The sequence below is a fragment of the Pseudorca crassidens genome, chromosome 16 (genome assembly GCF_039906515.1).
Source record: "Pseudorca crassidens isolate mPseCra1 chromosome 16, mPseCra1.hap1, whole genome shotgun sequence".
In the NCBI taxonomy this organism is placed as follows: Eukaryota; Metazoa; Chordata; class Mammalia; order Artiodactyla; family Delphinidae; genus Pseudorca; species Pseudorca crassidens.
Window position 1 is genome coordinate 62,108,587 of NC_090311.1, and position 27,700 is coordinate 62,136,286.

Consider the following 27,700-nt stretch of genomic DNA (forward strand, 5'->3'; position numbering starts at 1 on the left):
CGGTCCCAGTCGCTGGTAGGGCGGCACCGGGTGTCAGAGCGACGTGACGCTGCGAAGGGGCGGGGGCGAGCACGCGCCCGGAAGTCCCGGGGGAGGGGGTGTTACGTATATCCGGCGAGTAGGTGGCGGTCCAGGGTGCTTCTGGGCTCTGTGCTCTGAGGGAGGGTCCAAGCCGCCCGCCGCCGCCGGAGGAGCCCCTTAGGCCGTGAGTCGGGGACCGCGGCGAAGGAGGGAGCCGGGGCCGGAGGGGCTGGGGTGGCCGGCGGAGAGGGTCGGGGCGGAGGCCGGCGCAGGCGGGATTTTGGGGGGGGGAAGTGACACGCAGGCGGTTCTGTGGGGCCGCGGGACTCGTTCTGGGCGGGGACGGGCCGGCTTGGCCGGGTCTGCTCGGTCCCCTGCCGGCCTCTCGGGTATCGGGTCCATCAGCATTCCGCTCGGGGGTTTTGCAGCTGCTGGGCAGGATAACAGTTTTCCTGTCGGTACGGTGCGCTCTGGTTTACGAATCGGCTTCATATCCCCTGTCTCGGATGAGCTTCAGCCCTCGGTGGGGTGGATTGAAGTCCTTGATGATTATCCTTTTTTATTTTATTTTATTTTTATTTTACAGATTCGGGGACTAAGGCTCGTTGAGGCACAGTGAATTGCCCAAGGCCCCGCAGATAGCAAGTGTGAGCGTTTGAACCAGATCTCCTGGCTCCTAGTCCAGGGCTCTCCCCACCCCCACTTCAGCTGTGTGTTATCATCTGCTGCTGTCCTGGGTCGAACCCCGTGTTTTCTTCTTCCACTTCCCCCTTTTTCCCCTCTCTCTTCAGTGCATGGAAAAAAATCTCTGTTAGTATTCTCCCTTGTTCTCGTCTTTTCTCCTTTACCGCGGTGCATCTGCTTAGGTTTTGACAGGGGGCTTTACAGAGTTTTGACGTTTACTCTGCAGCCAAGCAGAGTTTCTTAGCTAAAAAACAGCGGCTTGCTACCCCCAGATCTGTCTGAAACGGTGTCTTCAGGTTGCTCTGAGCATGAATAAGAAGTAATGAGTATGTATAAGAAGTGATGCATAGATTTTTTATTGGTTGTCAGTCTAGTGCTCCTCCTTTTTATTTATTTGAATCAGTTAGTCCTGAAATTTGCAAATGTTAGTTTTAGGTACGTTGGCAGTGCTTTTGTTGGTAGTTAGAGCCCTTAGATTGTAGTCTAATTTGCCATAAGGTGCCATAAGGTGGTAAAGTGGATGAAGGATAGAAAAGGAATAAAATACTAGTTATTAATATATCGTTCAGAAGTTGTGATGAGTTGTAAGGAAGAAAACAGCAGGTTATTATCTGTGTAGTTGGTGGTTTAAGGAAGCTTTATGTTTTTTTAAAGCATTTTTGTGATTTGCATTGGAATTTTATGTGATATTAACAGGAAGAGCTTTGGCTTTGGCATTAAAAGAGGAGGGTTTAAGTCCTGGCATTGTTACTTTTTCAGCTGAGCAGTCTTGGTTAAGCTAGCTAATCTAGGACCATCAGCATCCTCATCTTGTTAAATGAGGCTAAGGATTCCTACCTCATAGGGTTGGTGTGAGGCTGAAATGAGATATATGTGCAGGCACTGTATAAACTGAAAAATTACTCACGAGGGGGTACAAAGCCTAAGATCTCAAGGATGGAGGAGCCATCAGAGACATTTCCTTAACTTTGGGTAACAATACAGTGCAACTCTTTGGGTCCAGTAAGGGGTTTTATTATTTTTTAACATCACCTGAAGAGTTTCTTCAAGTACTTTCCGTAGATCATTTTGGAGGGAAGAATTATGGGACTTTTAAAGCAAGGATGTCAAGGGAAAATAAATTGGAAAGTCAAAGTAGTTCAGTTAACCGTGAAAAATTCCCTAAAATGGGCTGTTCCCCTTGTCACCTTGGGAGAATTTATCTAGTTGGGAATACTTCTAAAATGATGTAGTAAAACTTTACAAACTATCTAGAAAGTAATGACTGCAAACCAGTGTAATATAAATGAATATATAAGTGTTGGGTTTTAAAGTCGTAATCATTGGGAGTGACCTTAATGAGAGGTGTTCTCTAAAGGTGAGCCCTGCTTCTCCAAGTAGTAGCCGGAGAAAATAGGGAAGGATGACTGGTGTGGTGGGATTGCAGAGGAGAGGCACATTGTTCTTTTACTTAACCTGCAGTGGAAACTTAAGCACAGGAACTTTGTAAGTATATTTAAGTCATTGGACTTCTTAAAGTAGAGACAAGGTTTCTGGACAAAACTATTATTTAACATAACTAAATTTGGTTTTTCTGCCAAAATATATTTTGATGTTACTGAAGAGGGGAAAAAAACCTTATTTAGTATCCTTTTTTGGTTTTGGCCGCACAGCGTGGCATGCAGAATTTCCCTGAACAGGGATTGAACCCGTGCCCCTGCAGTGGAAGTACGGAGTCTTAACCACTGGACCACCGGGGAAATTCTAGGATCTTTCTATAAAAGCTTTTTCCTTCAGTCTCCATCCCACCCAAACTCCCAAGCTTCATTTGGCCCTTCTATGGTAAGAGCCATAGAAGATAAGCACTAAAGCAGTCCCTAAAGTTTACATGTGAGGCCACAGGCCTGATTTTTAAAAAACGCAGTAATTGGATGAAAAAGAAAATTAACACACACTGTCTCCATTTTTCAATTTCTTCTTCATCTAGCATTCTTTGAATGAAGAATATAGGTGGGTTTTTGTGGCTAACCCTTTTACAGTAAACTTCTGTTTACTTTTTTTTTTTGTGTGTGTGTGTGTGTGTGGTACACGGGCCTCTCACTGTTGTGGCCTCTCCTGTTGCGGAGCACAGGCTCCAGACGTGCAGGCTCAGCGGCCATGGCTCACGGGTCCAGCTGCTTCGCGGCATGTGGGATCCTCCCGGACCGGGGCACGAACCCGCGTCCCCTGCGTCGGCAGGAGGGCTCTCAACCACTGCGCCACCAGGGAAGCCCTGTTTACTTTTTTTTAAAAACAAAACTTCAGCAAATTTGTTTGATAACAGTTGGCCACCTTGTGTTCAGGTGTTCTTGCTGATGAAGAGGAGTGAAAATGGGGGATCATCCTTTTTTCTGCACCAAATCTGAGATACTGAGGCAGAAGTTCAGTGTGATCAGGACATGCTGACTCTGAGAAACCTTAACACCCACCATTAGCTCTAGATCCTACCCTCTTAACATTCAGAGGTCCTCTTGCTTATTCCCCAGTGTATGTAGACCTTTTAGGAGCTTCGGGTCATCTTCTGTTTTGTCTAGGCTTATGGGAAACAGTAGAAAAAGTGGTGTTAATATCAGTATTGAGGTATGTACTTGGCTAGGAACCTACCTCTATGCCCTGAATGAGTATTGTTATTTTAAGAAAGTCCATATTTGTAAAATGGGTTAGGTAGGTGTTGATTATTCACATTATGATCGGATTCTCTTATCTCTTCATGGCTCTCCATTATAGTGATATCATCTTTTTTTAAGTTGAGATACATATTATAAGAGGGGTTAAACAAATATTAAGAAGAGATAGCATTGGTAAATGGAGCAGTGCAAATTGTGCCAGCCAGTAGGATTTTGGTGACCTTGTTTTTTAGAGTTGTTTGCAAGGATGGGTTAATATGCTTTTCATTCAGGTTAATATGCCTTTATTCTTATTTTCTACTTAGTGCATCATTGTGACATTTTGATCCAGATTATTGATGGGGCTGATTTCCTAGAAGTTTTGCTAACTGGTAGACAGCAGTGGTGTATCTAGGGAATGCGAATGAGCAGCTGCCTGGAGGAGTGAATCACACAGCAAAAGAGGAAAGTATCTTTAACTCCTAGTCTTCTGAGTATCATAGATTGGAAACGTAGAAAACCAGAAGTTTGTGCAGATCTGAGGACCCCAGAGACTTCCCTCCAGAGTGCACAATCCTTTGTTTTCTTATGCCCCAAAACATGGGACTGTAAACATGCATCAGGGCCAGTGAATGAGAGTTAACTTCTCCGAAATATACTAGCATTCAGAAAGCTAATGTTTGCTGCTTTCCTATTTTATACAGGTAGTAAGCATTAATAATGTCTTTCATCTTTGAGTGGCTCTACAATGGCTTCAGCAGTGTGCTCCAGTTCCTAGGTAAAGCCATTTCCTTGAAATATATCATAGGTTTCAAACTATGTGTATTTCCTGTAACCATTTAAATGTTGATACAAGTAGGCTTTGGTGTGTAGAGAGAAAATTATGTTAACTTTTGGTTTTTTCTTTTTTAGGACTCTACAAGAAATCTGGAAAACTTGTATTCTTGGGTTTAGACAATGCAGGCAAAACCACTCTTCTACACATGCTCAAAGATGACAGATTGGGCCAACATGTTCCAACATTACATCCGAGTAGGTTTGAAAATACCCGGTGACCTTTTGATATGTGAGGGTCAGTGTCAGGGCTGTAGGATGAATCCCAAGTTGATTCAGTTCTGTTATTAACTGAAGCCCCAAAAGACAGCTTACTTGAAAAAAATTCCTTATAGTATACACTCAGGTCAAATACCCATAAATCTAAACCTCTGGAACTTTGTCACTATCTGTTCTCACTAGTCCTGCAATGGGACACATCTCCCATATCTACTTCTAAGGAGCAGCAAACACCTTGGAGGAAAAGAGACTTGTTGGCTTTTTAGAATTATTTAAGAGTGTTTTCACCGTTGTATCCTTTTCTTTACATAGTGAAAGCTTCATTAGGTTTTGCATTTGTATTGGATTAGAATACTGGTAGTTGGGCCTTGTTGGATGGAGAAGTTTATTTTCTTCCTTTATTTTTCAGCATCAGAAGAGCTGACAATTGCTGGAATGACTTTTACAACTTTTGATCTTGGTGGGCATGAACAAGGTAAGAGATGGTTCAGTGGAAGGGTGGTTGACTTCTGGTTCATTTTGTTGCCCTTTTTTAAAGCAGTGTGTCATATATACCTTTTAAATTGCTTGAGATCTTACTTAATGAAGTTGTTTTATTCACTTATTTTTAAGTAATTTCAAACTTGCCAAAAGTTGCATAAATAATACAGAGAACTCCCCTCCTTTATAACTTTTGCCCACATTTATTAGTCTCCCTCTCTGTGTAAAACATGTTAATATTTATTTTTCTTGACCCTTTTGTGAGTTCATCATGTTCTTTTACTCCTTAAATACTTTAATGCATGTTTCCTAATAACAGGAATATTCCCTTATATAATCATAATAATTATCAGACCTAGGAAGCTTTATTTGTCTACTCTATAGTGTATATTCCCTTTTTTTGTCATTTGTTCTAATAATCTCCTTTATAGCATTTTTCCTCTTATGCAAGATCCATTACAGTATCACATATTGAATTTAATCATGTCTTTCTTGTATCTGTTATTCAATGGAGTTAAAGTATGTAGGAAATTAAGTTATTTGTAAGTAATTTTAAATTTGTCAAAAGTTACAAAAATAATACAGTGACTATTTGTGACCACCGTGATCTGAATTGATTTTTTGTATACTCTCCCCATTTTGGGCCGTTGGTGGAACATTTTCTTCTGCCTTCTTGCTCTCCATTTGGTTTCCAGTTCTTGTCAGGTGTTTTGGAGATATGCAGAATGGGGCATCTTTATCCGATCAATGCCCACTTTACATTTGGCAAGACTCTAGGCTTAGGAGTAAAACATTTAAGATGTGGGAATAAATATTCTGGGAAGGTAGAAGAAAGAACCTATTGAGATTCTGTCAGGTTTACTCATTTGTTATTAAATTGAGTTGAGATGTCTCCTTTTGGAGCATTATGTTATTAGGTTGAATCTAATACAGTTTTTTTTAAAGTGTAGTTTAAAAAAAGTAGAATATTGGTAATTGTAAATGTAAAGTCAGATAATTTTAGCTAGAAGGCTGAGAAGAGATCCAAATAATTTTATAGTCAGTGATTTCATTAACGTATAATTACATTTATTTTATTCATTTATTATTTATATCCTACAAAATCATTTATGTAGTATGAGCACCATCACATAAAATACCTATACAGAAGAAAGATTGAAAGAAAGTACACAGAAACATTAGCAGTGGCTGTGTATTGATGGAGGATTATAGATTATCTTGTTTCCTTTTTTTCTTTAATGAGCTTGTATTATTTCCATTTGGGTAGGGATGGGTGTATGGTCTCTTTTCTGCTTCTTTCAAAAGTATTTGTAACTGCTTACAAATTTAAATTCAGAGATAACACGGTTATAAGCTGAACTGAGACCATCTGGAGAATGCAGAAGGAGTAGGTGTTTTTAGACACCTGAACTGGGAATTGTGTATTATTTGGTGTGATAAATTTAGCTTTCAGGTTTTGATAGAGAAGGGAAATGCGTTTTTGTACAGATGGTCCCCAACTTAATGATGGTTCGACTTAAGATTTTTTGACTTTATCGTGATGCAAAAGTGATACGTATTCAGTAGAAACTGTACTTCAGATTTTGAATTTTGATCTTTTTCCAGGCTAGCCACGTATGGTATTGTACCGTACATAGTCTCTCATCATGCTGGGCAGTTCCCAGTCAGCCATGTGATCCTGAGGATAAACAACTGATATACTTACAACCATTCTGCACCAATGCAACCATTCTCTTTTCCACTTTCAGTACAGTGTTCAATAAATTACATGAGAGATTCAACACATTATAAAATAGGTTTTGTGTTAGATGATTTTGCCCAACTGTAGGCTGATGTAAGTGTTCTGAGCACTTTTAAGGTAGGCTGGGCTAAGCTCTGTTTGGTAGGTGTATTAAATGCATTTTCGACTTATGAGATTTTCAATTTACGATCGATTTATCGGGACATAACCCCATTGTTAGTCAAGAAAAATCTGTACATAGTTCTGTTTTGTTTGAGGAAAATTTACTTAACAGAAACACTTTTTCATGATAACCTAGCCACCATTTTACACAAATTACTAAAATGCTATACATTTGGAGGTTTCCTTTTTTTTGGTATAACTTAAAAATTTTAACTTATGCAAGTAGTCCAGGATCAATGTCACAAATTCAGTATACAATCAGTATTCAGATATGGGAGGTAAAAGTGAAATTCCCCAACCTCCCCTTCCCAGTCCCACTCTTCAGAGGTAACCATTGTTAAATGTTTGATGATTTAAGACACCGAGAGATGCTTCCTTAATCATCCCATTGAAAGGACCAGAAACGAATGGCTTAGAAATTATAATACAATTAAAGCATTACTTCCCAGACCATTATCATTTCATGTCATAAACAAAAAAATAAAATTTATAGGGCACACTGGGTTAAATAAGGAAACTGAGGTAATTGGCCTGGGAACTTCAACCACCTGTCAAGCCTAGTCTCCCTATGGGCTGCGTGGATGAATGTGTCAGTACGCTTACACATTGGTTACTTAGGAACACATTGGTTACCTGGGACAAAAGTTATATTGAAAAGTAATTTGCATCCTGATATTTTAACTCAGAGGTTGCAAACTAAAATGGCTCCAGGGGTGAGGTAGGTCATTTGAGTGAAATTGGGAGTAAGTAGGGAGTGGTGGTAACTTTTTCAGACTGAAGAACTGAGACCTCATCTAAAGGGGTAGCCACCACTCAGTTCCAGCTGATTATTATCCATCCGGCATGTGGATAGATAGGCATGGGATTGCCAGATGTTGCACTTTTTCAGAAAGTCAGGCAGAAAACCTTGATTTTCAGATTTTAAAAAATCAGATTCCGTTCATGGACCATCAGTTTATATCCTCTGTTCTGACTTAATATTGGCTAGGGTTTGGAGAATCTATACAGAGTCTAATGCTGTTGAAACCTGGCCAGGATTTGTCTACTTTATAGACCATTAGGTTATTCATTTTCAGTACATATGTTTTTAAATTGATGTAACTGCAAACTTTGTCTTTTAGCCCGTCGAGTTTGGAAAAATTATCTCCCCGCAATTAATGGGATTGTCTTTCTGGTGGACTGTGCAGATCATCCTCGACTCATGGAATCCAAAGTTGAGCTTAATGTATGTTTATATTTTTTCCTTTCTTGGCCTCTGTTTAAGAAATACAGCTCAGTAGTGCTAATACTTAATCATTCCAGTTAACATTTGGTAAAAGTCCTAGTTGCAGGAAGAAAGTGTTTTAAAATCTAAGACATTGCTTTTCGATGTTCTGAGGAAACTTGGCTTGAACACGAGTAAATTAACTTTGCTTATATCTATCATAGGGTGACTCTTTGTGCAGTTTGCTCAGGACACTCCTCAGTTAATGCCTGTTTTCCCAGCATAATTAACGTCTTTCCCTTTCACATAGCACATATGTTCACTGTTTATGAAGTGCTGGCATAGTGAAACCTTAAAGGAGATATTAGTGTTCTTTGCGTTTTTGAATCTGTGTTCTCAGGTTGTGCCTGCCCACTCTTGCACTGAGTGACTTGTCAGACCTTAATAGTCTGTTCTGTCTTCAGTTTCAGTCACGTGCAGTGTTTGATACTAACTAGGACTCACCTCAAGTTTCTTCCTTTCTCAACATTGCATTTTCTTGGCTTGATAATTTCTGTAATGTTGCCTTTGTAATGCCTACTGTGTTACCCTGTGCCTTAGTCTTTCTCTTTGATTTACAACTCTCTCTCTGCATTTTTGTTCCTGGCAATTTGAACCTCTCAGGTTTAAGTATGTTTGTTGAATCTGAAGCTCTAGTCTCATGGAGAATCGCCTACAGGGCAGTCCTTCCCTTACTTGACCCCTTGGCACTGGTCATTCTCTCTCTAAATTCCCCTTTACATTCTTGGTTTTGGTGCTTTCTCTCTGGCTGATACTTCTCAGACTCTTTCACAAGCACCCATTCCCCTGCTTAGCCCTTAAATCTTGGTGCTTTCCCAGGCTGGTCCAGGCTTCTCCCATTCCTTCATCTGCAACCCACATGCCAGTGACTCCCAGATGGATTTCTCTTGTTTAAACCTCTCTTGTGCTGCAGCCTCATACATAATGCTACTTATTAGAAACTCTACCTACCATTTCTGTTCTCCCAGAATGGAACTGTTCATTTTCCCTCATCTACGTGGACATGCAGTGAATTACTGTAGATTCCACCACCACCCTGCCATATACTAATGCTGGAAGGAACTCAGACTTGTCTTTGCCCTACTTAATATTCTTGAATAGGTCTCTTACCACTTTGGTGATAAAATCCACAGATCTTTTGCTTAGCACATAAGATCTTTCATGATCTTTCCTCGTTTATTTCTTCAGCTTTTCTCTCTATTGCCTACCTTGATCTACATTCCAAACTTAGATAACAACTTGTTTTCCCTTGCGTATGCAGAAGTAACTGTCTGCCTGGTTTTCTCACCTGACCCTTACCCCATTTTGCTGGTAAATTTCTAAATGTCCTTTTAAGAGATTTCAGAGTTCAGGTATGACTGCTTCTGGGAAGCCTTCTCTGACCTCTCAGACTGTTAAACTCTCCATCTTATCAGTGTCTGTTGTCTTTGCTGATTTTCTTTTAGGACTCTCCCATCAGACTGTGAACTTAGATGGTAGGGACCTTGTCTTATTTCTTTGTGAAACCCCTGTACCTAGTAAAGCCTCGGGCACATAATACGCACTTTGTTAGTATTTAATGAATGAATGACATTCTTACTCTGATTTTGTATAACATTTCCTGGAACTTGAGATGTTCAAAGTAGGTTTCTCTTCAACTCTGCTCTTCTTTCCTAGCTTTTTCTGTCAGTGAAATAGATTCCCAGGCTTGAAATCTCTGCCAGCTTCGACTCCTGTGTTATCTGTCTTATCATTTAGATATCAGTCTCTTCACTTTTTTCTCCAGAATGCCTGCTGCACTATTCATTACATGCTGCTAGCTTAGGTTAGATCATCATCCCTTACCTGAGCACCACAGGTAGATACTATTTGCAAATTCATTGTACTAAAAGTGTAGATTCTATCTAATAATTTCTGGATTGGGGGTCTTTGGGATCTATTGTAGCTGACTTCTCAGACTGGCACTATAATGCTTGTCATCCCTTCCCAACCCATTTACTCTGTCAACACATGTCACCATAAATGCTTTAATCCAGCCAGGTGATACTCCATGTGGCTTCCTGAATTCTTTTCCTGCCGTAAAGCCATTGCTTATATTCTTCCTTCTTTGGATTCTGCCTGTCCACACGCTGCCCCTCCTTCAGAGTCCAGTTTAGTTTCCACATCTTCACTAAGACTTTCCTCAAGCCCACATTGCCATTTTATTTTCCTGAACGTCTTTTAATATTTATATTCTCTTCCTATTCATTGCAACACTTAATCATCCACTTGCCTTGCTTTGCTGACAGATGAATATAGAGTGAGGATTTCTTGAGCCAGGGATATGTCTTACCTTTCCTTTTTTTAAAAATTTTATTTATTTATTTATGGCTGTGTTGGGTCTTCGTTTCTGTGCGAGGGCTTTCTCTAGTTGCGGCAAGCAGGGGCCACTCTTCATCGCAGTGCGCGGGCCTCTCACTATCGCAGCCTCTCTTGTTGCGGAGCACAGGCTCTAGATGCGCAGGCTCAGTAGTTGTGGCTCACAGAGCCAGTTGCTCCGTGGCATGTGGGATCTTCCCAGACCAGGGCTCGAACCCGTGTCCCCTGCATTGGCAGGCAAATTCTCAACCACTGTGCCACCAGGGAAGCCCCTTACCTTTCCTTTTGTCTTCCTCTCAGTGTCGGAGATAGTGCTTTGTGCACATGGGACATCTAGTGTATATCTGGGGACTCTGGTAGTCATCTTTGAGGCTCTGTAGCCAGAGCTTTGTTCTTCTAGGACAGTGCTCAGGGGAGAGCTGAGGATGGCTTGTGGCTGAGTGATTTAGCTCAGAGTTAAGGTTGGGCAGTTTTGCTGCCTTGCAAATAGACACAGCTTTACATTATAATTGTTTTGAAGCTGTTAGGGGATTTCTAACTAATGTCAAGGTAATTTTTAGGGGCTATAATGTCAAGATTAACTTTTAGTTAATCACTCAGGTATAAATATGGTCAGATTTTCACTTTACATTTGATACCTTATAGACAAGTGTAAGTCAAAGTTGTTTTCATTATTTGGTGGGCTTTTATAGATTCCTCACTCAACCCATTTTTTATCTTGTCTTTAGGCTTTAATGACTGATGAAACAATATCCAACGTGCCAATCCTTATCTTGGGTAACAAAATTGACAGAACAGATGCAATCAGTGAAGAAAAACTGCGTGAGATATTTGGGCTTTATGGACAGACCACAGGAAAGGCAAGAGAAGAATCTTCAGGGGACATATTATAAAGGAAATTCACAGCTTGTGAAACATTCATGTTGTGCTATCTAGATTTTACTTGTCTTTCGAAAGTAACTGGGCTTAGTATTTGTTTAACTAGAGGTGATTTTAGACTCTCTCAAGGCAGGAGCATGTTCTTTTTTTAACTGTTTTCTAATGAGAGTTTCCTCGGGTATATAAGGATGAAGGAAATGGTAGAAAAAGCAAACTTGTCATTTTAAGAATTTTCTGACTGTCTTTCAAATCCAGTTCTGAGAAATCAATTTTGAAAGCCCCCCTTAGCCAGAAATTTTTTTCCACTGGAAATTTCAGATTATGAAGAGTGATCATTTATATCACTTTCCAAGCATTGAAATCAGAGCACTGGGTTATCCTCAGTGCTCCTTGCTGAAAGAGGTAGGACTGTTACCTCTACTTTGAAGATGAGGAAACTCTGAGAGTTATTGGATCAGGTCTACACAGCAAGTCAGTGATGGAATCAGGAATAGAACCCAAGTCTTCCAGGTCAGTAGGTTATGCTGTTTCCAGTAGGAAGGAGAACGCTGTTGCAGAAAAGTATGCTTGGGAGAGAAAAATCTAGAACAGCCATAATTACAGGAAGCCTGGTCTTTTGGGCTTGGGGTTTTGGCATATTTAATTTTTTTAAATGTCCTTTTCTGGGATCTTTAACTTCCTGACTTTTTTGCATGGCTCCTTAGTCTTGCTTCTTCTTGGTTATCTAGTTCTTTCTAGAAATGCTTCCTTTAATTAATTAAGTTTTCCCTCTTACAGGCACATGCATTTTTAATTTTCTTAATGTAACCTGTCATTAGTATATATTTCTGAATGCTTGTGTTAATGAGGATGTCCTTATGTCTAAGGAGTCCTGGATTTCTTTTGTCCATGAAAGAGCCTGCTGGTTCTGTGGGTCCCAGTGGCCTTTTTCTTGGTTTGCTGCCATAGCTTTCCAGATGCATGTTGGTGTGTTCAAAGCAAAGGCTCTTCACAATGAGAGGGAGAACCTGGTAATAGGACTGGGCTGCTTATCTGTCCTGAAAGCACAAACCCCAATGGCCTTGACCACATTTCTGTAATTAATCCCTACTCAGATTTGCTTTTGAGGGAAAGAGAAAGTGATTTTTGTTGTCACCCTTTCAAGCTTTTCCACCTGGAGACGCTAATGGACCTTTCTTGATTTTGCCTCCCCTAGGGGAATGTGACCCTGAAGGAGCTGAATGCCCGCCCTATGGAAGTGTTCATGTGCAGCGTGCTCAAGAGGCAAGGCTATGGCGAGGGCTTCCGTTGGCTCTCCCAGTATATTGACTGATGTTTGGACAGTGAAAATAAAAGAGTTTTACTTCTCTGGACTGGTCCTATTCACAGCTTCCTCATGAACTTTTCTAATAGAACAAGGAAAGCTCTCCAACCATGTCTGGCGTTGAGAAGCCAAGAGTCTCTGTCAGCTCTCTCATCGCCCAGTGGTGACATGTGCTCTTCTCCACACTGTTGGGAGGTAACGCTGCCCCACGTGCTGGTGCAGGTCAGCACCCCGGGACTTGGAAGTGGCAGGATTTGCCAGGTAGAGCTGTGTGCCATCATGGAGCACCTGGAAAGAAAAACACGTCTCACCACTGTGGTTGATTTCAAAAGAAAGTGATTCTATTTTTTAAAGAAAGTGTTATTAGTGTAATTGGTGACCCTCCTAATAACTTTTTGAGTTCACAATTTACTTGGTCCAGAGTTTGCTTTTTTTTTTTTTTAACTAGTGAATGGCATTTAGATACTTCATAAAATTATGCACAGATACACGTTGGAGGCCAGAGCTCAGTCAAATGAACAGCAGGCTGGTGAGAGAGGCTCCCCTCTCACTAACTGCCTTGTAGTAGGTGGCACCACCTTGTGCACAGAGCACTAGGAAAGGGCAGAACCCCGGCCGTGCAGTTAAGGCCAGTTCCCACAGTCTCAGGCTACCGTCATTCCTCATCCCAGCATGCATAGCAGATTGTTCACTGCGGAGGAGTTAATTGTAGAGTGGGTTGTTATTATTTTTACTCATAAAGTTACAAATTTTAGCCAGTCTTTACTTTTATGTAGTTGTGAAATTTCATTTCCCTCTGTAGCACCTTTTTCATTTTCAGTCGTAAAAGTGACTTTTGCCTCATGAAAGACTTGAGAACACATCCCTTGTTGTCACACACTGCAGGTGTGTCTCAGCCATTTTTGCAGATTCTAGGGGAAATTTTTCTGAATAGGAGAGTCACACAGGATGAAGTTAACAGCTTAAGGGCTCTTAATTCTGTGAGTTGAGAACTTAAAAATCTGGTATTGTAGCATTTGTTTGAATCTAGGAAAGATTCATTCATTGGGCTTTAAAATTTCCACTTGCAGAATTTGGTTTCTTTATTGGACTCTTCATGAGCTCTATTTTTTTAAATTGGTTATCAACTTATTTTTGATGTTAAAGGTTAACATCTGTAGCTTTTCCAGATTTTTTGGGGTGGGGTGGGGGGGTGTTAGGAAATTGCCTTTCTCCAGTCCAGAAATAATCTGGGGAAACTCTAAGCCAAGAACTTTGTGTTGAGCTGTTCTTTTGGGCCAGCATCACTTGTCAGTAAGCACCTGGTATAAAAGCCTCAGCATCCCCAGTAGTGTGATGAGGATTATTTTTATAGCATTCCATTTTCCTAATGCCACGTGTGAAATTGGATTATCATGATCTTAACCAATATTTTACCCTTGTAATAAAGGATGAAGGGATAGGAGATGGTCTCCATGTGGGAGGATATCTTCATTCATTTTTCCTTTAATGAAAGATAAGAGGTATTTTCCTCAAAACTGAAAATTGTAATTCTGAGTTGTATTTGCAGAGGCCTGAACTAAATTCAGTGGATTGTTGCTTCTAATATGAGGGCGGGGAAGGTGTGGATAATGTATTCCTGGGGTGAGAGAGTATCGTTCTTTAGTTGGATTTCCCAGGTGAGTACTGAAGAATGTTTCCCATTCTTCAGTACTCACCTGTTGGGAAAGCATGCTTTTTCACTGCTAGGTACCAAATGCAGAGGCTCAGTGAAGTATAAAGCTGGGAAGAGCATGCCTTTCATTTATTAGCAAGCATAGCTGGTTTGGAAAGGGGTTAAAGCCTTAAGTGAACAAATCTAGCTAACAGTGAATGAACTGGGTAGTTAACTTGCATACTTCTAATTTTCTTTGGCTAAAGGTAACCCATACTTCTCTCTCCAGAGATACGAGAGGTATGATTGCTTCAGTGTTAGTTTTCTGGTTTTTGGTTTTTTTTTTTTATATTTGTCCCTAATCACTTTTTAGCAAGCTAGAAAACTGGATTCTACACAGGGCAGCTCTTTGTGAAGGTGGTTTATTTTGGCCACTGGAGAAAGAGTCGGGATTGAAAAATCAAGTGGCAGCAGTCTATTTCTTGTCCCACAGAAATAATATAGAGGAAAGAAGCCGCTGTGAGGAACTTGGCTCGACAGTTAGGGTCAGAGCTTTGTACTGGAACTCCCATGAATTGAGACTTTTCATTCTGTTTTATCAGAGTGCATATATGTCCTATTTCAGGAAAAGTAAAACAGTCATTTACAAAAGAAAGTCAATCTGTATCCTAAGCGTTTTAATAAAAAGTTAAAACAAATTTGGTATCTTGCTCCTTTTTTTGGCATTGGTTTGTTCTGAGTATGAACATAGCATGACATTTGTTGTGGGGGGTGTGGCAAAAGTTCTTCCATACTTACGGGAAGAAATATTTACAACGGGTATGAGAGACAGACTTTGCTACGGGGGGGCATGGGGTATGGGTGGAAAGGCCAGGCCAATTTACACATTCCACTGGAAGTAATAAATTTAGTACCGTTTGAGAGCCTTGGAACATGCAGTGGTCCCAGGACTGGTGATCATTTATGCAACAGGAAGGACATGGCAGACTTTTGAACAAAATCTGTTAACATGCTAGCAAGGACTGGGTCCAGTTTAGCTGTGTTTCATCATTTGATACAAAATTGGAGAGAATCCGGTTGAATGCTACATTTGACAAAATAGAAGTAATGAAACCTGTGCTTGTGCATTTACTAGGCTTGTAGGAAGCTTTGCTTTTAAAAAACCCAAATGAGGTTCTAAAACTAAAGTACTGGAATAAAACAGAATGGGAAGCAAAATGCACCAGGTTCTTTTTGACTGAGTATTAAATTACTGGAGGCATCGAGATTGAAACTAACACAGTGGAATGATGCCATGGGTTTTACGCTTATATGGGTTTGTGTCATTTGAGTCAGAGCAGTACATGAAAATTAAAGGCTGAGTCAATGAGCCCAGCACTAGGGGGTCTCACCTTGGCTGTTGACTGTGACTTGGGACTCCACTGTGATGTGCCGTAAACAGAAAAACATGCAAACAGTTCATGCTGGAGGCTTGGGCGTCATTAAGGGAGAATCACTGGACTCCAGAGAGAGAGAAGCAATTGCTAGGAAGTTGGATAGTTAATAGGTTTTACTGCGATCAAGCCATCTTCTATGTCAGAACCAAAAGAAGACAGTACCTGCTATAGGAAGACTGCTGATTTCAGTCCTGCCTCATGCTATAATGGATCATCATTCTCCTTTCTCAAACAGGTTTGTGTCACTGGGAGCATTGAGCATTACCTTGTGTTGTGCTTGGGATACACCAAGCAGTGTTAGTTTATTCAAAATTTTGAGGCAGAAAGGCTATGTAATTTAAGTAGTAATTGAATATTTTCATTAATGCTGACATAAATACGTATTAAAATAATCTTATTAAAATTACTTTAGTTGACATTGTGATAGACCTTCATAAAATGTCTAGCTTGTGGTGACTGCTTCAGGGATATCCTGCAGCCCCCCAAAACATACTTGTTCATGTTCCTCTGTCCTCAGTGTGACTTCACTGGAAAAGTAAGGATGTTTTATGTCAGGGTAGAGCAGGGATGGCAAACTACAGCTCATGGTCCAGATCTGGCCTGCTGCCTGTTTCTGTATGGCCTGTGAGAAAAATAAAAAAAAAAGAATGAAATTTTGTGACGTGCCACAATTATATAAAATTCAAATTTCAGGGCCCATAAGTAAAATTTTATTGGAACACAGCCACCGCATTTCTTTAGCTTTTGCATGCTACAACAGCAGAGCTGAGTATTTAGGACAAAGAAGGTATGGCCCACAAAACCTCAGCTATTTATTTACACTCTGGCCTTCTACAGAAAAAGTGACCCCTGATCTAGATAAATCCTGGCTGATGGTTATAAATCATTATATGAAATGTGCATAATGCAAACTATAAGGTTGTGTAATTTAAAACTTTGACTTCAGCTACTGTTTATCATAGTTTTAAAATGCAATTTTTGGAGCAAATCCAGTTTCCATGAGCTATGTAGGGTGTGGCTTTGGCATCAGAAGACCAGAGGTGTAATCTTACGAGCTCCATTATCCCCCCTAGTGGATTACTGTACGGTTTACTTACAAAGTTTCAAAATACTGAACAGCTTTTTTATAATTATTAATTAATTAATTATTGGCAGTGTTGGGTCTTTGTTGCTGCACGCGGGCTTTCTTGAGTTGCTGCGAGCAGGGGCTACCCTTCGTTGCGGTGCGCGGGCTTCTCATTGCGGTGGCTTCTCTTGTTGCGGAGCACGGGCTCTAGGAGAGCGGGCTCAGTAGTTGTGGCACGTGGGCTGAGTAGTTGTGGCTCGCAGGCTCCAGAGCGCAGGCTCAGTAGTTATGGCGCACAGGCATAGTTGCTCCGCGGCAGGTGGGATCTTCCCGGACCACGGCTCGAACCCGTGTCCCCTGCATTGGCAGGTAGATTCTTAACCTCTGCGACACCAGGGAAATCCCCTGAACGGCTTCTTTGCCCGTCTTATCCCAGGGATCAGAGGTCGGATGTCTCCTACACCTGGGCAGATACTGACAGGTCCTGGCAAGGCCTGGGCAAGTCTAGCCACCTCAGGGCGCATTTCTGTTCCGTTTCCTGAAGCTCAGCGAACAGAGACGAGACTAGGCTCCGAGGGACCAGAACGCCCCTATCTCCCAGTAAAGCCATATTCCTGTCACCCTCCCGTATCTCTTCCTCCAGTCCCGCTTCGCCCTCAACGTCGCACAGGTGACCTGAACCATCTAGGGCGCGGAAAGGCGGGGTCAGCCTCGGCAGCCAATCAGGGCTCGGCCCCTAGCCCAGCCAATCGGGCCGGGCCAGTTGGGGCTTAGCCAATCCGGCCGGAAGAGGAAGACCTGGGATAGTGCCTGCGCTTCTCGCTGCCAGCTTTGGGTGGCGCTACGTGGGGTCAGCTGGTGCCGGCCGCGGTCCTTGCTCGCTCGCTTGTTCCCCGGGAAGCCCCTGGTGTGCCGTCCCCGAGGCCATGGGGCGGCAGTGGGGGCCAGCCATGAGGGCGGCCGAGCAGGCGGGCTGCGTGGTGAGCGCCACCCGGGCTGGGCAGCCCGAGGCGGGCTCGTGGAGCTGCAGCGGGGTGATCCTGAGCCGCCGCCTGGGCCTGGTGCTGTGCCACGGGGGCATCTTCACCCCCTTCCTGAGGGCCGGCAGCGGGGCGCTGACCGCGGCCGGCGCCGTCTTCCTGCCCGGCGACAGTTGCGGCGACGACCTGCGCCTGCACGTGCAGTGGGGCCCAACGGCCGCGAGTCCGGCAGGCCGCGCGGAGAGGGGCCGCCCGGGGCTGTGCACGCCCCAGTGCGCCGGCCTGGAGCCCGGCCCGCCCGCCCGGTTCCGCGGACGGCCGCTGCAGCCCCCCCGCCCCGCCGAGCTGCTGCTGCTGTTGAGCTGCCCGGCCTTCCGGGGCCACTTCGCGCGCCTCTTCGGCGGCGAGGCGGCCAAGCAGTGGAGCTTCGCGAGCGCCGCACCGGACGACGAGGTGTCGGAGGAGGAGGAGGAAGACCAGCTGAGAGCGCTGGGCTGGTTCGCTCTGCTGCGCGTGCGGCCGGACCCGGAGAAGGAGGCGGAGGCGGAGGAGCGCGGGCCGGTATTGGCCGTGGCGCCTCTCGGGGCTGTGCCCAAGGGTGAGCCGCTGGTGGCCTGCGGCTCCCCGTTCGGGGCCTTCTGCCCCGACATCTTTCTCAACACGCTCAGCTGCGGCGTCCTCAGCAACTCGGCCGGCCCTCTGCTGCTCACCGACGCGCGCTGCCTGCCAGGCACCGAGGGTGGCGGCGTGTTCGAGGCGCGACCTGCGGGGGCGCTGGTGGCGCTGGTGGCGGCGCCCCTCTGCTGGAAGGCCCGCGAGTGGGTGGGCCTCACGCTGCTCTGCGCCGCCGCCCCTCTCCTCTGCGCCGCCCGAGCGGCCCTCTGCCGCCTGCACCCCGGCGCCGCCGCCCTGGCCGCCTTCCTACCACATGAGATGGGCTCCCCGTGGGGCCTGCCCCTCCGAGACCCCGGACCCCCCTGGGCAGCTGCGGCCGTGCTGGTGGAGTGCGGTTCCGTTTGGGGCTCCGGAGTGGCCGTGGCACCCCGCCTCGTGGTGACCTGTCGGCATGTGGCCCCTCGGGAGGCGGCCAAGGTCCTGGTGCGCTCCACCACCCCCAAGTAAGGCCCACAAGGTTGCCCCCACTCCACTCCCTCACCAGCTGTCATATCTGGATCCCAGGTCTCAGGTCATAATCCTGAGGATTATGGAGGCCTTCTGGTCTCAGGCTCAATGCTTGGTGATGCAGTGTGGTTAGAGACCTGGGACCCTCCCCTCATCCTTGGCACCCAGAACCCCAGAGTAGGGGGTTCTGGACCTCCTGGCAAGGGGTGAATGGGGCTTGGGCAAGATGACAAGCAACTCTGGGGAACTGTGGGGTGGTCCAGCATCCCTGGCTAGGCATCTTTGAGCTCCCCCTCCCAGTCTGAACTCCTTCTGGGCAACTTCTCTGTCTCATCCTTGCACCCACACACCAGAGGCCTTTGAACAGAGTCTTCCTAATCCTGCCCTCTTTCCCCTGAATGCCGTAGTGAAGCCCCAGGGGCCCAGGATGCTACCCTCCTGGGTTAGGAGAGGAGCCTGTTACTCTTACTTGATTTATCTCTTAGATCTTAACCAGAACTTCCCTTCTGGATCAAAATGAACAGATACGTGGTTCCACCTAATTAGAATGTGGGAGTGGGGGCCAGGCAAGTATATTTTGAACAATCATTGAGTGCTCTTGGCAGCCAGGTTGGGACTTCAGACAGTCATTTGTTCCCTCTCTGCAGGGTGAGCACTCTTACCCTCCTTTACTTTGACTTGCTGTGACAGTGGAGACAGCAGCCTTGGCTTCCTGGCTTGGTTTTCTAATACATGTTCTGTTTCTTCTGTAGTCCAAGGTGCTTGACTTAGGCCAAAGCAAACACTTGGTGTTTGCGCCTTGGTGTTAATGCTCCTTGGTGTTAATGCCTGTTGTTCTGTCCCTGGCTCAGCCTCTCAGCCCAGACCTTTCCAAATGCCTCTATTGAACTCCTGAGGTTAATCCACCCCGGCTTTGCCATAGAGTCCCCTTTGGCAGCCACCCGGACAGCCATGACTTTATAGGGAAGACTGATGATGAGAATTTTCCTCTGTGTGTGGTCCCCAATTCCTCACCCCTCCACCTACCCCCACATACTCTTGGTTCTAGGGAACGCAACAGGTCTGCTGGAAGCTACCCCTGCAGAGTGTGTAGTAGGAAGCCCCTGTGTAATCTTGGGCAATTTGCTGAATCTGTCTAAGCTGCTTTCCCATGACATGTAAAGTCTTGGAACAGCCTGCCACGTAGTAAGAGTTATAGAAGTGCTGGCATTTATGTAAACAGGGACCCAGAGGGATGAAATCGTATCATGTCTGCCCCCCCACCTGACAGGATTGTTGGTATCAAATGAGGCAGTAAAGGAAAATGCTGAGAATGTTTGCCCTGGCTCCTGCCACTAACTATGTGACCTTGAGAAATTACTCAACCTCTCTGGGCCTCAAATGCACCATCCAAAATGGAGATAATACCAGTGCCTAGTTCATAGGGCAGCTGTGAGGACTAAATGAAATGATGTCCATGGAACATTAACACCAGGCCTGGCCCACAGTGCCCCCTAGGTGTCAGGTGTTTGTGATGACGGTGAGGCACCGGAAGCTTTACACAGCAGTACCCTGCAGTTGGTAGAGCATGTTTGGAAGTTCCACTGTGGATGTGCCCAGAGTTGCATGCTGGTATGTTTCAGGGCTGACACCAAATCTTTTGAGTCCCAAGTTCATGACTTTTACTGTCACTCTCATTATTTTGCTTCCTCCCCGTGCTGAGCGTTTGGAAAGCTAGCCTGTCATTTTGTTTTCCTTGTTCCCAGGAGCGCCGTAATCTGGGGACATGTGGTATTTGCCACCCAGGAGACATCTCCCTATGATATAGCAGTGGTGAGCCTGGAGGAGGATCTAGATGGTGTCCCTGTACCTGTGCCCGCTGAGCATTTCCATGAAGGTAAAGGACAGAGGGGTTCTCTGGTCTGGGGTGAACCTCAGGAAGGAAAGTCAGTGTTGGGCGCTCTAACCCTGCAGATCAGGGGCCAGTCCCACAGGTCAGCTCCCTTCCCCACCCCTGCTGGAGTAATGAGTCAGGCTGGCACCTTGTTACATCCTGGTTACAGTGCTTTGGCCGGAGTTGCTCTTGGAGGCCTCCCTGCTCACGCCCAGCATGCCTAACGTCCTGGGGGGCATGTGGAATTCCCAGCGAAGGGTAAGGCACGCCTTTTTCCTGAGGCCCCACAGCAGTGTAGTGTGTTGAGCCTTGGGGTCTCCTTATAACACTGCAGGCTGGTCTGAGAGATGTGTACTTTTGAGGCTCCAATGGCATGATTTGAGTAAAAGGCTTTGTGATGCTGCCACAGAAGTACCAGAGGTCTCGCTTTGTGGATGTCGTATGCTATAACATAATAACAAGGATTACAAGCTCTCTGCTTTCGCATCTTCTGCCACTTATTAGCCCCGTGTCCTTAGGCAACTTAGTGAACTCTGCCTCAGTTTCCACATCTGTAAAATGGGGATAATGCTCCCTACTCCTGGGCCTTGTGAGGAATGGGTGAGATATTGTCTGTAAAGCACTTGGTGAAAGAAGGTGGTGCCCGCTTTGAGACTTCTTAGTCTCAGGAGGTGGGTGTTAATTTCACAAACATTTATTGAGCCCCTGGCTAGGTGCTGGGAATCCTAAAAAGTGACTACCCAGTCCAGCAGGGGAATGAGGGCTGGAGAACAGCCTGATGCTGAAGAGAAGTGTTTGAGCAGATACAGTGCTGGGAGCTCAGTGGAGGTCCCGGCCTGTTCCTGTGGGGGGCCTGGGGAAAGTTCTCATGGAGGCAAGAGTATCTGAGCAGAAACTCAAAGGGCAGAGAGGGTTTGGAAATTTGGAGTGGCCAGGGAGGGGGTTGGGGAATGTGTGAGTCCTGCCAGACAGAGGAGGCTCCCCAGCTTAACCCTTCTTCCCTCCCTGGCAGGCGAGGCTGTCAGTGTGGTGGGCTTCGGTGTCTTTGGCCAGGCCTGCGGGCCCTCGGTGACCTCAGGCATCCTGTCAGCTGTGGTGCAGGTGGATGACACACCAGTGATGCTTCAGACCACGTGTGCTGTGCATGGTGGCTCCAGTGGGGGACCTCTCTTCTCCACCTGCTCCGGGGACCTCCTGGGTAACCAGCTCCTTGGTCCTCTCCCAGCCTTCCCCTTGCCAGAGCCTCAGTCCCATCCTGGGAGTGCTTGGTTTCCAGCCCTGGGAGCCACCCTCTGTCTGGAAAGATGGTGGGCCTTATGCGCAGAGGTAGTTAGCCAAGGTTTTCAGGCTCTTGTGCTTCTGAGGGTGGAGAGGGACAGAAGCTGAGCTTGGAGGGAAGAGATCTGAGTTCTGGTCGCTTCTCTGCCACTGAGCCACTGCACAACCTTGGGTAAGTCACTTAATGTCATTTGATCTGTGAGACTCAGGAGTTGGATTAGTCCAAGGGTCACAAACTCGAAAGCCTACAGAGGCTGGGCTGTTAAAGTGAATGAATGAGTGAGTGAGTGAGTGAGTGAAGACAGCAGTGAGTGGAGGGCAAGGGGGAACTGGGGTGAACACCACTCAGCTCTAGTACATTGTTGCCTCATTACAAAGATATGTGGGCCTAACGCTGGCTGACTTTCCAATTTTTCACAAGAAGCTGTGAACCTTTTTTTTTTTTTTCAGAATTCCTAACCACACCCCCGTGAGAAACGAATTTACCAGCTAGAGAACAGTGTTTGAGCACATACAGTTCTTTTTATCTTTAGCCTTAAAGTGTCCAGTCAAAACGCTCTTTTCCAAAGTTTCTTAGATTAGCTCCTTCCCCTTCCCCTTCAGTATAGTTATGTGATTCATTTGAAATAGAGTTAGGTACATTTGTCCTAGTCTGCATTCCATTTTTCTCCCATATACTGGTTGACCTTTTAAAAGATATATACCGATAAGTGGACACAGAAATAAATACAGATGTGTGTATGCATGACTTAGTGTGTGTGTGTGTAGATATATGTGACTCCTAGCTCAGTCTGCTGAGAGGGGCTAGAAGCAGTGACATCCATGTGTAATGAACACAGCGAGAGTTCAGATCTTGGTTTCTAAGAGTCATTCTCTAGGGCTGCCTTGTGGTGCTGGAAAGGAGGGGGGGTAGCAATAACAGCAGCAGCAAAATGATGGGCACGTCAGGTGTTGAAAGAACCAGGAGCTGACATGAAGGAGCTCCCGCTGGGACAGCTTCAGCAGCAAAACAAATGGTAGCGGTTTTGGTTTTCAGAAGAATTCCCATTGATGAATGTAGAAGAAATGAGGGAAATAGAAAATCACTATTAGGACACCCCGGCAGGAACTGCTGCCGACAGGATCCATCGATGAATGCCAGAATCAGTAGGCAAAAGTTTAAGTAGAAACAAGACAACTGCGTAATCCTAAAATATTTCGTACTTACCAAGGGGGTGATAGTAAGTCTACAGCGGAGAAACCTGGCAGATACCACCCAAGTAATGAAGGTTAACATCGCAAGCAGTGCTTATAGTCAGCACACATCTCCTGATAGCATGCACTGAAAAGGACACATTGCTTCTATGGTTTTCTTCTCAGTGATGTTTAACCTCAATCTTATCATGAGAAAACATCAGGTAAACCCAAATTGAGGGACATTCTACAGAATAACTGACCTGTACTCTTCAAAGTGTCAAGGCCATGAAAGATAAGGAGAGACCGTGGAAGTGACCCAGATGGGAGGAGACCTAGGAGACATGACGACTAAATGCCATGTGGGATCCTGGATCAGAAAAAGCATTAGTGCAAATACTGGTACATCCAAGTGAGTTCTGTACTTTAGTTAATAGCATTTCGCCAAGGTTAATTTCTTGGTTTTGATGAATGCTGTATGGTGACATAAGGAAAAGCTGGGTGAAGGGTATACAGGAATCCTGTACTATTTTGGCAAGACTTCTGTTAAGTCTAAAATTGTCTTCAAAAAATTCATACACATGTACTGAGCAGGCCAAACAAAAGTTCTGTGTGGGTCTGATTCATTTATTCAGTCACTCAGCTAGTATTTGTTGAGGTCGTCCTTTGCCAGGCACTGTTCCAGGTACTGGGGAGACTGCATGGACAGAACACAGCAGTCCTGCCCTCATGGAGCTGAAAGATAACAGAAGTTGGAGAGAGGGATAACAAAACAAGTGAAACATGGGGTATTAGATACTGATAGTGTTGGGGAGAAAGTAAAGCCAGGAAGGAGGACTGAGGCACGAGGAGCCCGTGTCCATGAATGAAGCCTGGTGCCTGTCACTACGAGGGGGCTTCAGGCAGGTCTAGGGCCTCCAGGCTGGAGGTGAGCCTCCCTCCCCTGTCCCCTGGCTCACACCCTCTTTTCCTCTCTGGCTCCTGAACAGGCATCATCGCCAGCAACACCCGGGACAATAACACGGGGGCCACCTACCCCCACCTGAACTTCAGCATTCCCATCACAGTGCTCCAGCCGGCCCTGCAGCGGTACAGCCAGGCAGGCGACCTGGGCGGCCTCCGCCAGCTGGACCGCGCCCCTGAGCCAGTGAGGGTGGTGTGGCGGCTGCAGCGACCCCTGGCAGAGGCCCCGCGGAGCAAGCTCTGAAGCTGTGGCACCCCTCTAGAGAGAAGAGCAACCATCTGATGCCGTGGGGAGCGCTGAGGCTGGTGGCCTGAGGACCCTGACACGGCACACCCCAGCCAGGCTGCATCCCCATCACCACCCACCTTGCTCAGCTCTGGAGTCTGGACCAAACTTCTCTTTAGCCCCCACGGATCTCTTACCTGGCAGCCCGTTTTGGGGTGCTTTCTCGAGCCGCCACCTCTCTCTTCCCCCGACACTAGGCTCAGCTCTGTTCTTTCCCCTTCTGGGGAGCGCAGTACAACCGTACAACAGACAGACCTGGTCCTCACAGACAGATGTTACTGGAAGGCAGGCCCAGCCACGGTTCCCTGTCTCCTGAGGGTCACTGGGCGCCTGCAGCGGCGGCTTCCTTGGGGCCTGGACTCCTCTCTGCTCTCGGTCAGAATGGGGCTGACAGCACTGGGGCTTCCTCAGAAAACCTCAGCAGAGAGGCCCTGCTCTGAAGACCAGAGGCGGAAGGGAAAGAGCATCTTCCTGTTCCGCTGGACCAGCGGTGGCGTCCCCGAAAGCCAGGACTCCCGGCTCTTCGTGTGTCGGGTGCCCTGACCTACAGGGGCACGCTGACACAGTGCCTTAATTTTCCGGCCCGCAAAGTGGCTCTCAGGGGTCGGGGGTGGGAACGTGGGGGGGGGAGGGGTAGAATGTGTCTAGTTGGGGTTTGGGAATAAACAGGACCTACGAGGGACAGGACCTACTTCTATATATCAGCTTCTTTCTTTTCCTTCTTTGTTTTGAGAGTTGAATGGGGAATAGGAAAGCACCAGGCACAGAAATATACCTTTCCATCCTGCTTTCTCGGGGGTTTGATCTCACGGGACACTCTTGCGCCAGACTAGTCCTGGTAGCTGGCCGTGGTGCCAGTTAGCACTGGGCGGGGCTTGCAGATCCCAGACGGTGGTGGCCTTGGCCTGGCAGCAGCTGTTTACAGGCTGCCTGGATGGACCCAGGCCTGTGCCAGGTCCTGGAATGGATGGGGGTTGGGGAGTTCAAAGGTGAATGAGGCCAAGGCAGGCCCTAGGAACTAAGACCAACCCTGGGAGTCAGGAACACGCACTGTGTGCCCAGGGCCCTGCCTGTGCAGGCTGTCAAGAAATGATTGTTAAATCACTGACAGGTTGAATGCCATTGGGGAATGACTGGGGGAGAGGGGGCTAATCTAAGCAGAGAGAATTGCTGGGAGTACTTTGTTTCTAACATCTGTTTGCTGAGCACCAGCTCTGGGCAACCACAGAACACCCCTGAGACAGTTGTTCCCCTCTGTGTGGATTAGGAATGGGGCCAGAGGGCAAAGTTAGCTTGAGAGAAATCCTGTAGTGAATTTATGGAGGTGGGGAGGGAGAGCCGAGTTCTGACCTGGCTGCAAGTGGGAAGGGGAGGATTTATTCCAGCATGTGTGGGTACCAAGGAGCTCAGGCTATTCCGGGGAGACTGGTGTGTCACCCCGTTAGTGGAATGAGCAGGGCGTCTCTGTCCTGTTCAGGTGGAAGACCACGTCCAGGGGCCCAGAGCAGGGAGGGTCAGGCAAGGATTCATGCAGCTGAACCCTGAGGGGAGAGTAGGTGTTTACCAGACGGAAACAGGAAACAGGGAGGGTGTCCAGATTGAGGGCAGTGGGAGCTGGGACAAGGAAGTGTGAAACTACATTTGTGTGTCTGGCCATGCTAAGTGGAGAAGGGATTGGAATGGAGGCTGGGGAACCAGTGACAATGGCCCTGGTGACGGGGAAGATGGCCACAGCAGGCCTGGTGGGCATAGAGATCAAGCATGACACGGGAGGTGGACCTGACTGGATGTGGGGCAATGCAGAGAGAGAGAAGGGTCAAATGGTGCTGGGTCTCTAGCCAGGATAGTGATGAGTGGCTGACAAGTTTAGGGACGAGATGTTTCCTTGGGTGTCCGTGGGATCTCAAGTAGAGAGGCACAGCAGGCTGTTAAGTGGATGAGTTAGGATAACGCAATAAAAGGTCCCCTCTCCCCCATCTCAGTGCCTTAAGACAATAGAAGTTTGTTTATTGCTCATGTAAAGTCCAAAGTCGTGCACCTGACCAGGAAGTGGGGGATTGTGGCTCCTGTGCAGTTCTGGTTGAGGGACCGAGCTCCTTCCTTCTTGCGGCTCTATCACTGGGTCTGGGACCTCAGATCCTCTGCCAGGTCTTCTGTACCTGGATGGTGGATGGGGGAAAAGAGAGAGGAGAAGACATTGCTGCTGCTTTTTAAAAAAATGATTTTATTTTGAAGCAGTTTTAAACTTACAGAAAAGTAGCAAGAATCCCCACACGCCCTTCCCCCAGACATCCCCTACCATTTGTGCCATATGCCCCAGTGATGTTCTCTGTAACAAAGTGACCTCATTTGGGATCATGAGTTCTACCCACCTGCCATGGCTCTCTCCCCTTTGACTTGGAGCAGCTCCTAAGGCTTTCCTTGAGTTTGCTGCCCTTGACCTTCCTGCAGAAAACAGGGCAGTCATTTTGCAGAATGTGCCTTAGCTTGGGTTTGTCCACACTTCCTCATGATTAGATCTGGGATACACATCTTTGGGATATAACATTAGTGATGTTGCCTTATCATCATGTTCTACTGGGTGGTGCATGACCTTTATTTGTCAGATTATAGATGATAACCTTGAACATTTGAGTAAGATGGTGCCTGCTGGGTTTCTCCACTGTAAAGTTCCTTTTTTTCTTTGTAATTAATAAGTATTTGTGTGGCAGTATTTGGAGACTATGTACATATCCCTATCCCACTTCCATCTACTATGCTTAGCACCCACTGATGTCCCTTGGCTGAATAACTTTAATGTTTGCCCAATGGAAAATTTTTATTTTCATTTTTCCTCCTACATTTATTCACTGGCTTTCTATTGTAAGTAAAAGCTTTCCCTCCTCTCTGTTTAATTATATCTGTGTGGAACCATGGATTCATAGTTTATTCAATGGATTATAATCTATTGTTATCATTATTTTGATGCTTCAATTGTCTATATTGGCCAGTGAGAGCTCCTTCAAACTAGCTTCTGTGTTCTTTTGACATCTCCCCATCATTCTTTGAGCACTTCCTTCAAAACAAAATGTTGTAGACTTACTTTGTACTTTCCCTGGAATCAGCCACTTCTCCAGTGTCCTCTTTACTAGAGAACGGTATTTAGAAGCAAAGATCTAGGTACGAGGTGTGCTTCTTACTCTGAGGTGTTGCTGCTCCCAGGCCCTCTCGGTAGACAGACCTTACATCTATATTTATTTCTATCTCTATATGTTGCAGGCCATGCCACGCGTTAACACTGATAGTTCCAATTTGATACCACAAGTTCAATACCACAAGGTTCATTCTAGCTCTCCCCTTTTC

General features: G+C 45.9%; 2 protein-coding genes across 12 annotated transcripts; both read left to right on the plus strand.

Annotated features, from left to right (window-relative positions):
- The first annotated feature begins 50 nt into the window (after window positions 1-50).
- Window positions 51-14,879, plus strand: SAR1A (secretion associated Ras related GTPase 1A). Of its 9 annotated transcripts, none has more exons than XM_067710689.1 (9): window positions 51-205; window positions 608-668; window positions 3,656-3,798; window positions 4,038-4,107; window positions 4,242-4,361; window positions 4,792-4,857; window positions 7,887-7,990; window positions 11,095-11,226; window positions 12,441-14,879. In XM_067710689.1, the coding sequence occupies exons 4-9, from the start codon at window positions 4,050-4,052 to the stop codon at window positions 12,555-12,557; spliced, it is 597 nt and encodes a 198-aa protein (XP_067566790.1). In that variant the 5' UTR covers window positions 51-205; window positions 608-668; window positions 3,656-3,798; window positions 4,038-4,049; the 3' UTR covers window positions 12,558-14,879. The 9 variants fall into 9 exon arrangements, with proteins under 9 accessions (XP_067566790.1, XP_067566788.1, XP_067566792.1 ...); XM_067710693.1 differs by lacking the exon at window positions 51-205 and adding an exon at window positions 331-479; XM_067710687.1 differs by lacking the exon at window positions 3,656-3,798 and having other exon boundaries at window positions 4,034-4,107.
- Window positions 14,880-17,450: 2,571 nt separating this feature from the next.
- On the plus strand, window positions 17,451-27,317 carry TYSND1 (trypsin like peroxisomal matrix peptidase 1). 3 transcript variants are annotated; one of them, XR_010935969.1, is made up of 5 exons: window positions 17,451-18,781; window positions 20,531-20,661; window positions 21,671-21,856; window positions 23,388-23,521; window positions 24,099-24,237. XR_010935969.1 is itself a non-coding variant. In XM_067710704.1 (4 exons), exons 1-4 carry the CDS (start codon window positions 17,610-17,612, stop codon window positions 24,314-24,316), a joined length of 1,707 nt encoding a protein of 568 aa, XP_067566805.1. In that variant the 5' UTR covers window positions 17,453-17,609; the 3' UTR covers window positions 24,317-27,317. The 3 variants fall into 3 exon arrangements, 2 of the variants coding, with proteins under 2 accessions (XP_067566806.1, XP_067566805.1); XM_067710704.1 differs by lacking the exon at window positions 23,388-23,521 and having other exon boundaries at window positions 17,453-18,781; window positions 24,099-27,317; XM_067710705.1 differs by lacking the exons at window positions 21,671-21,856; window positions 23,388-23,521 and having other exon boundaries at window positions 17,452-18,781; window positions 24,099-27,317.
- The last annotated feature ends 383 nt before the right edge of the window (window positions 27,318-27,700 follow it).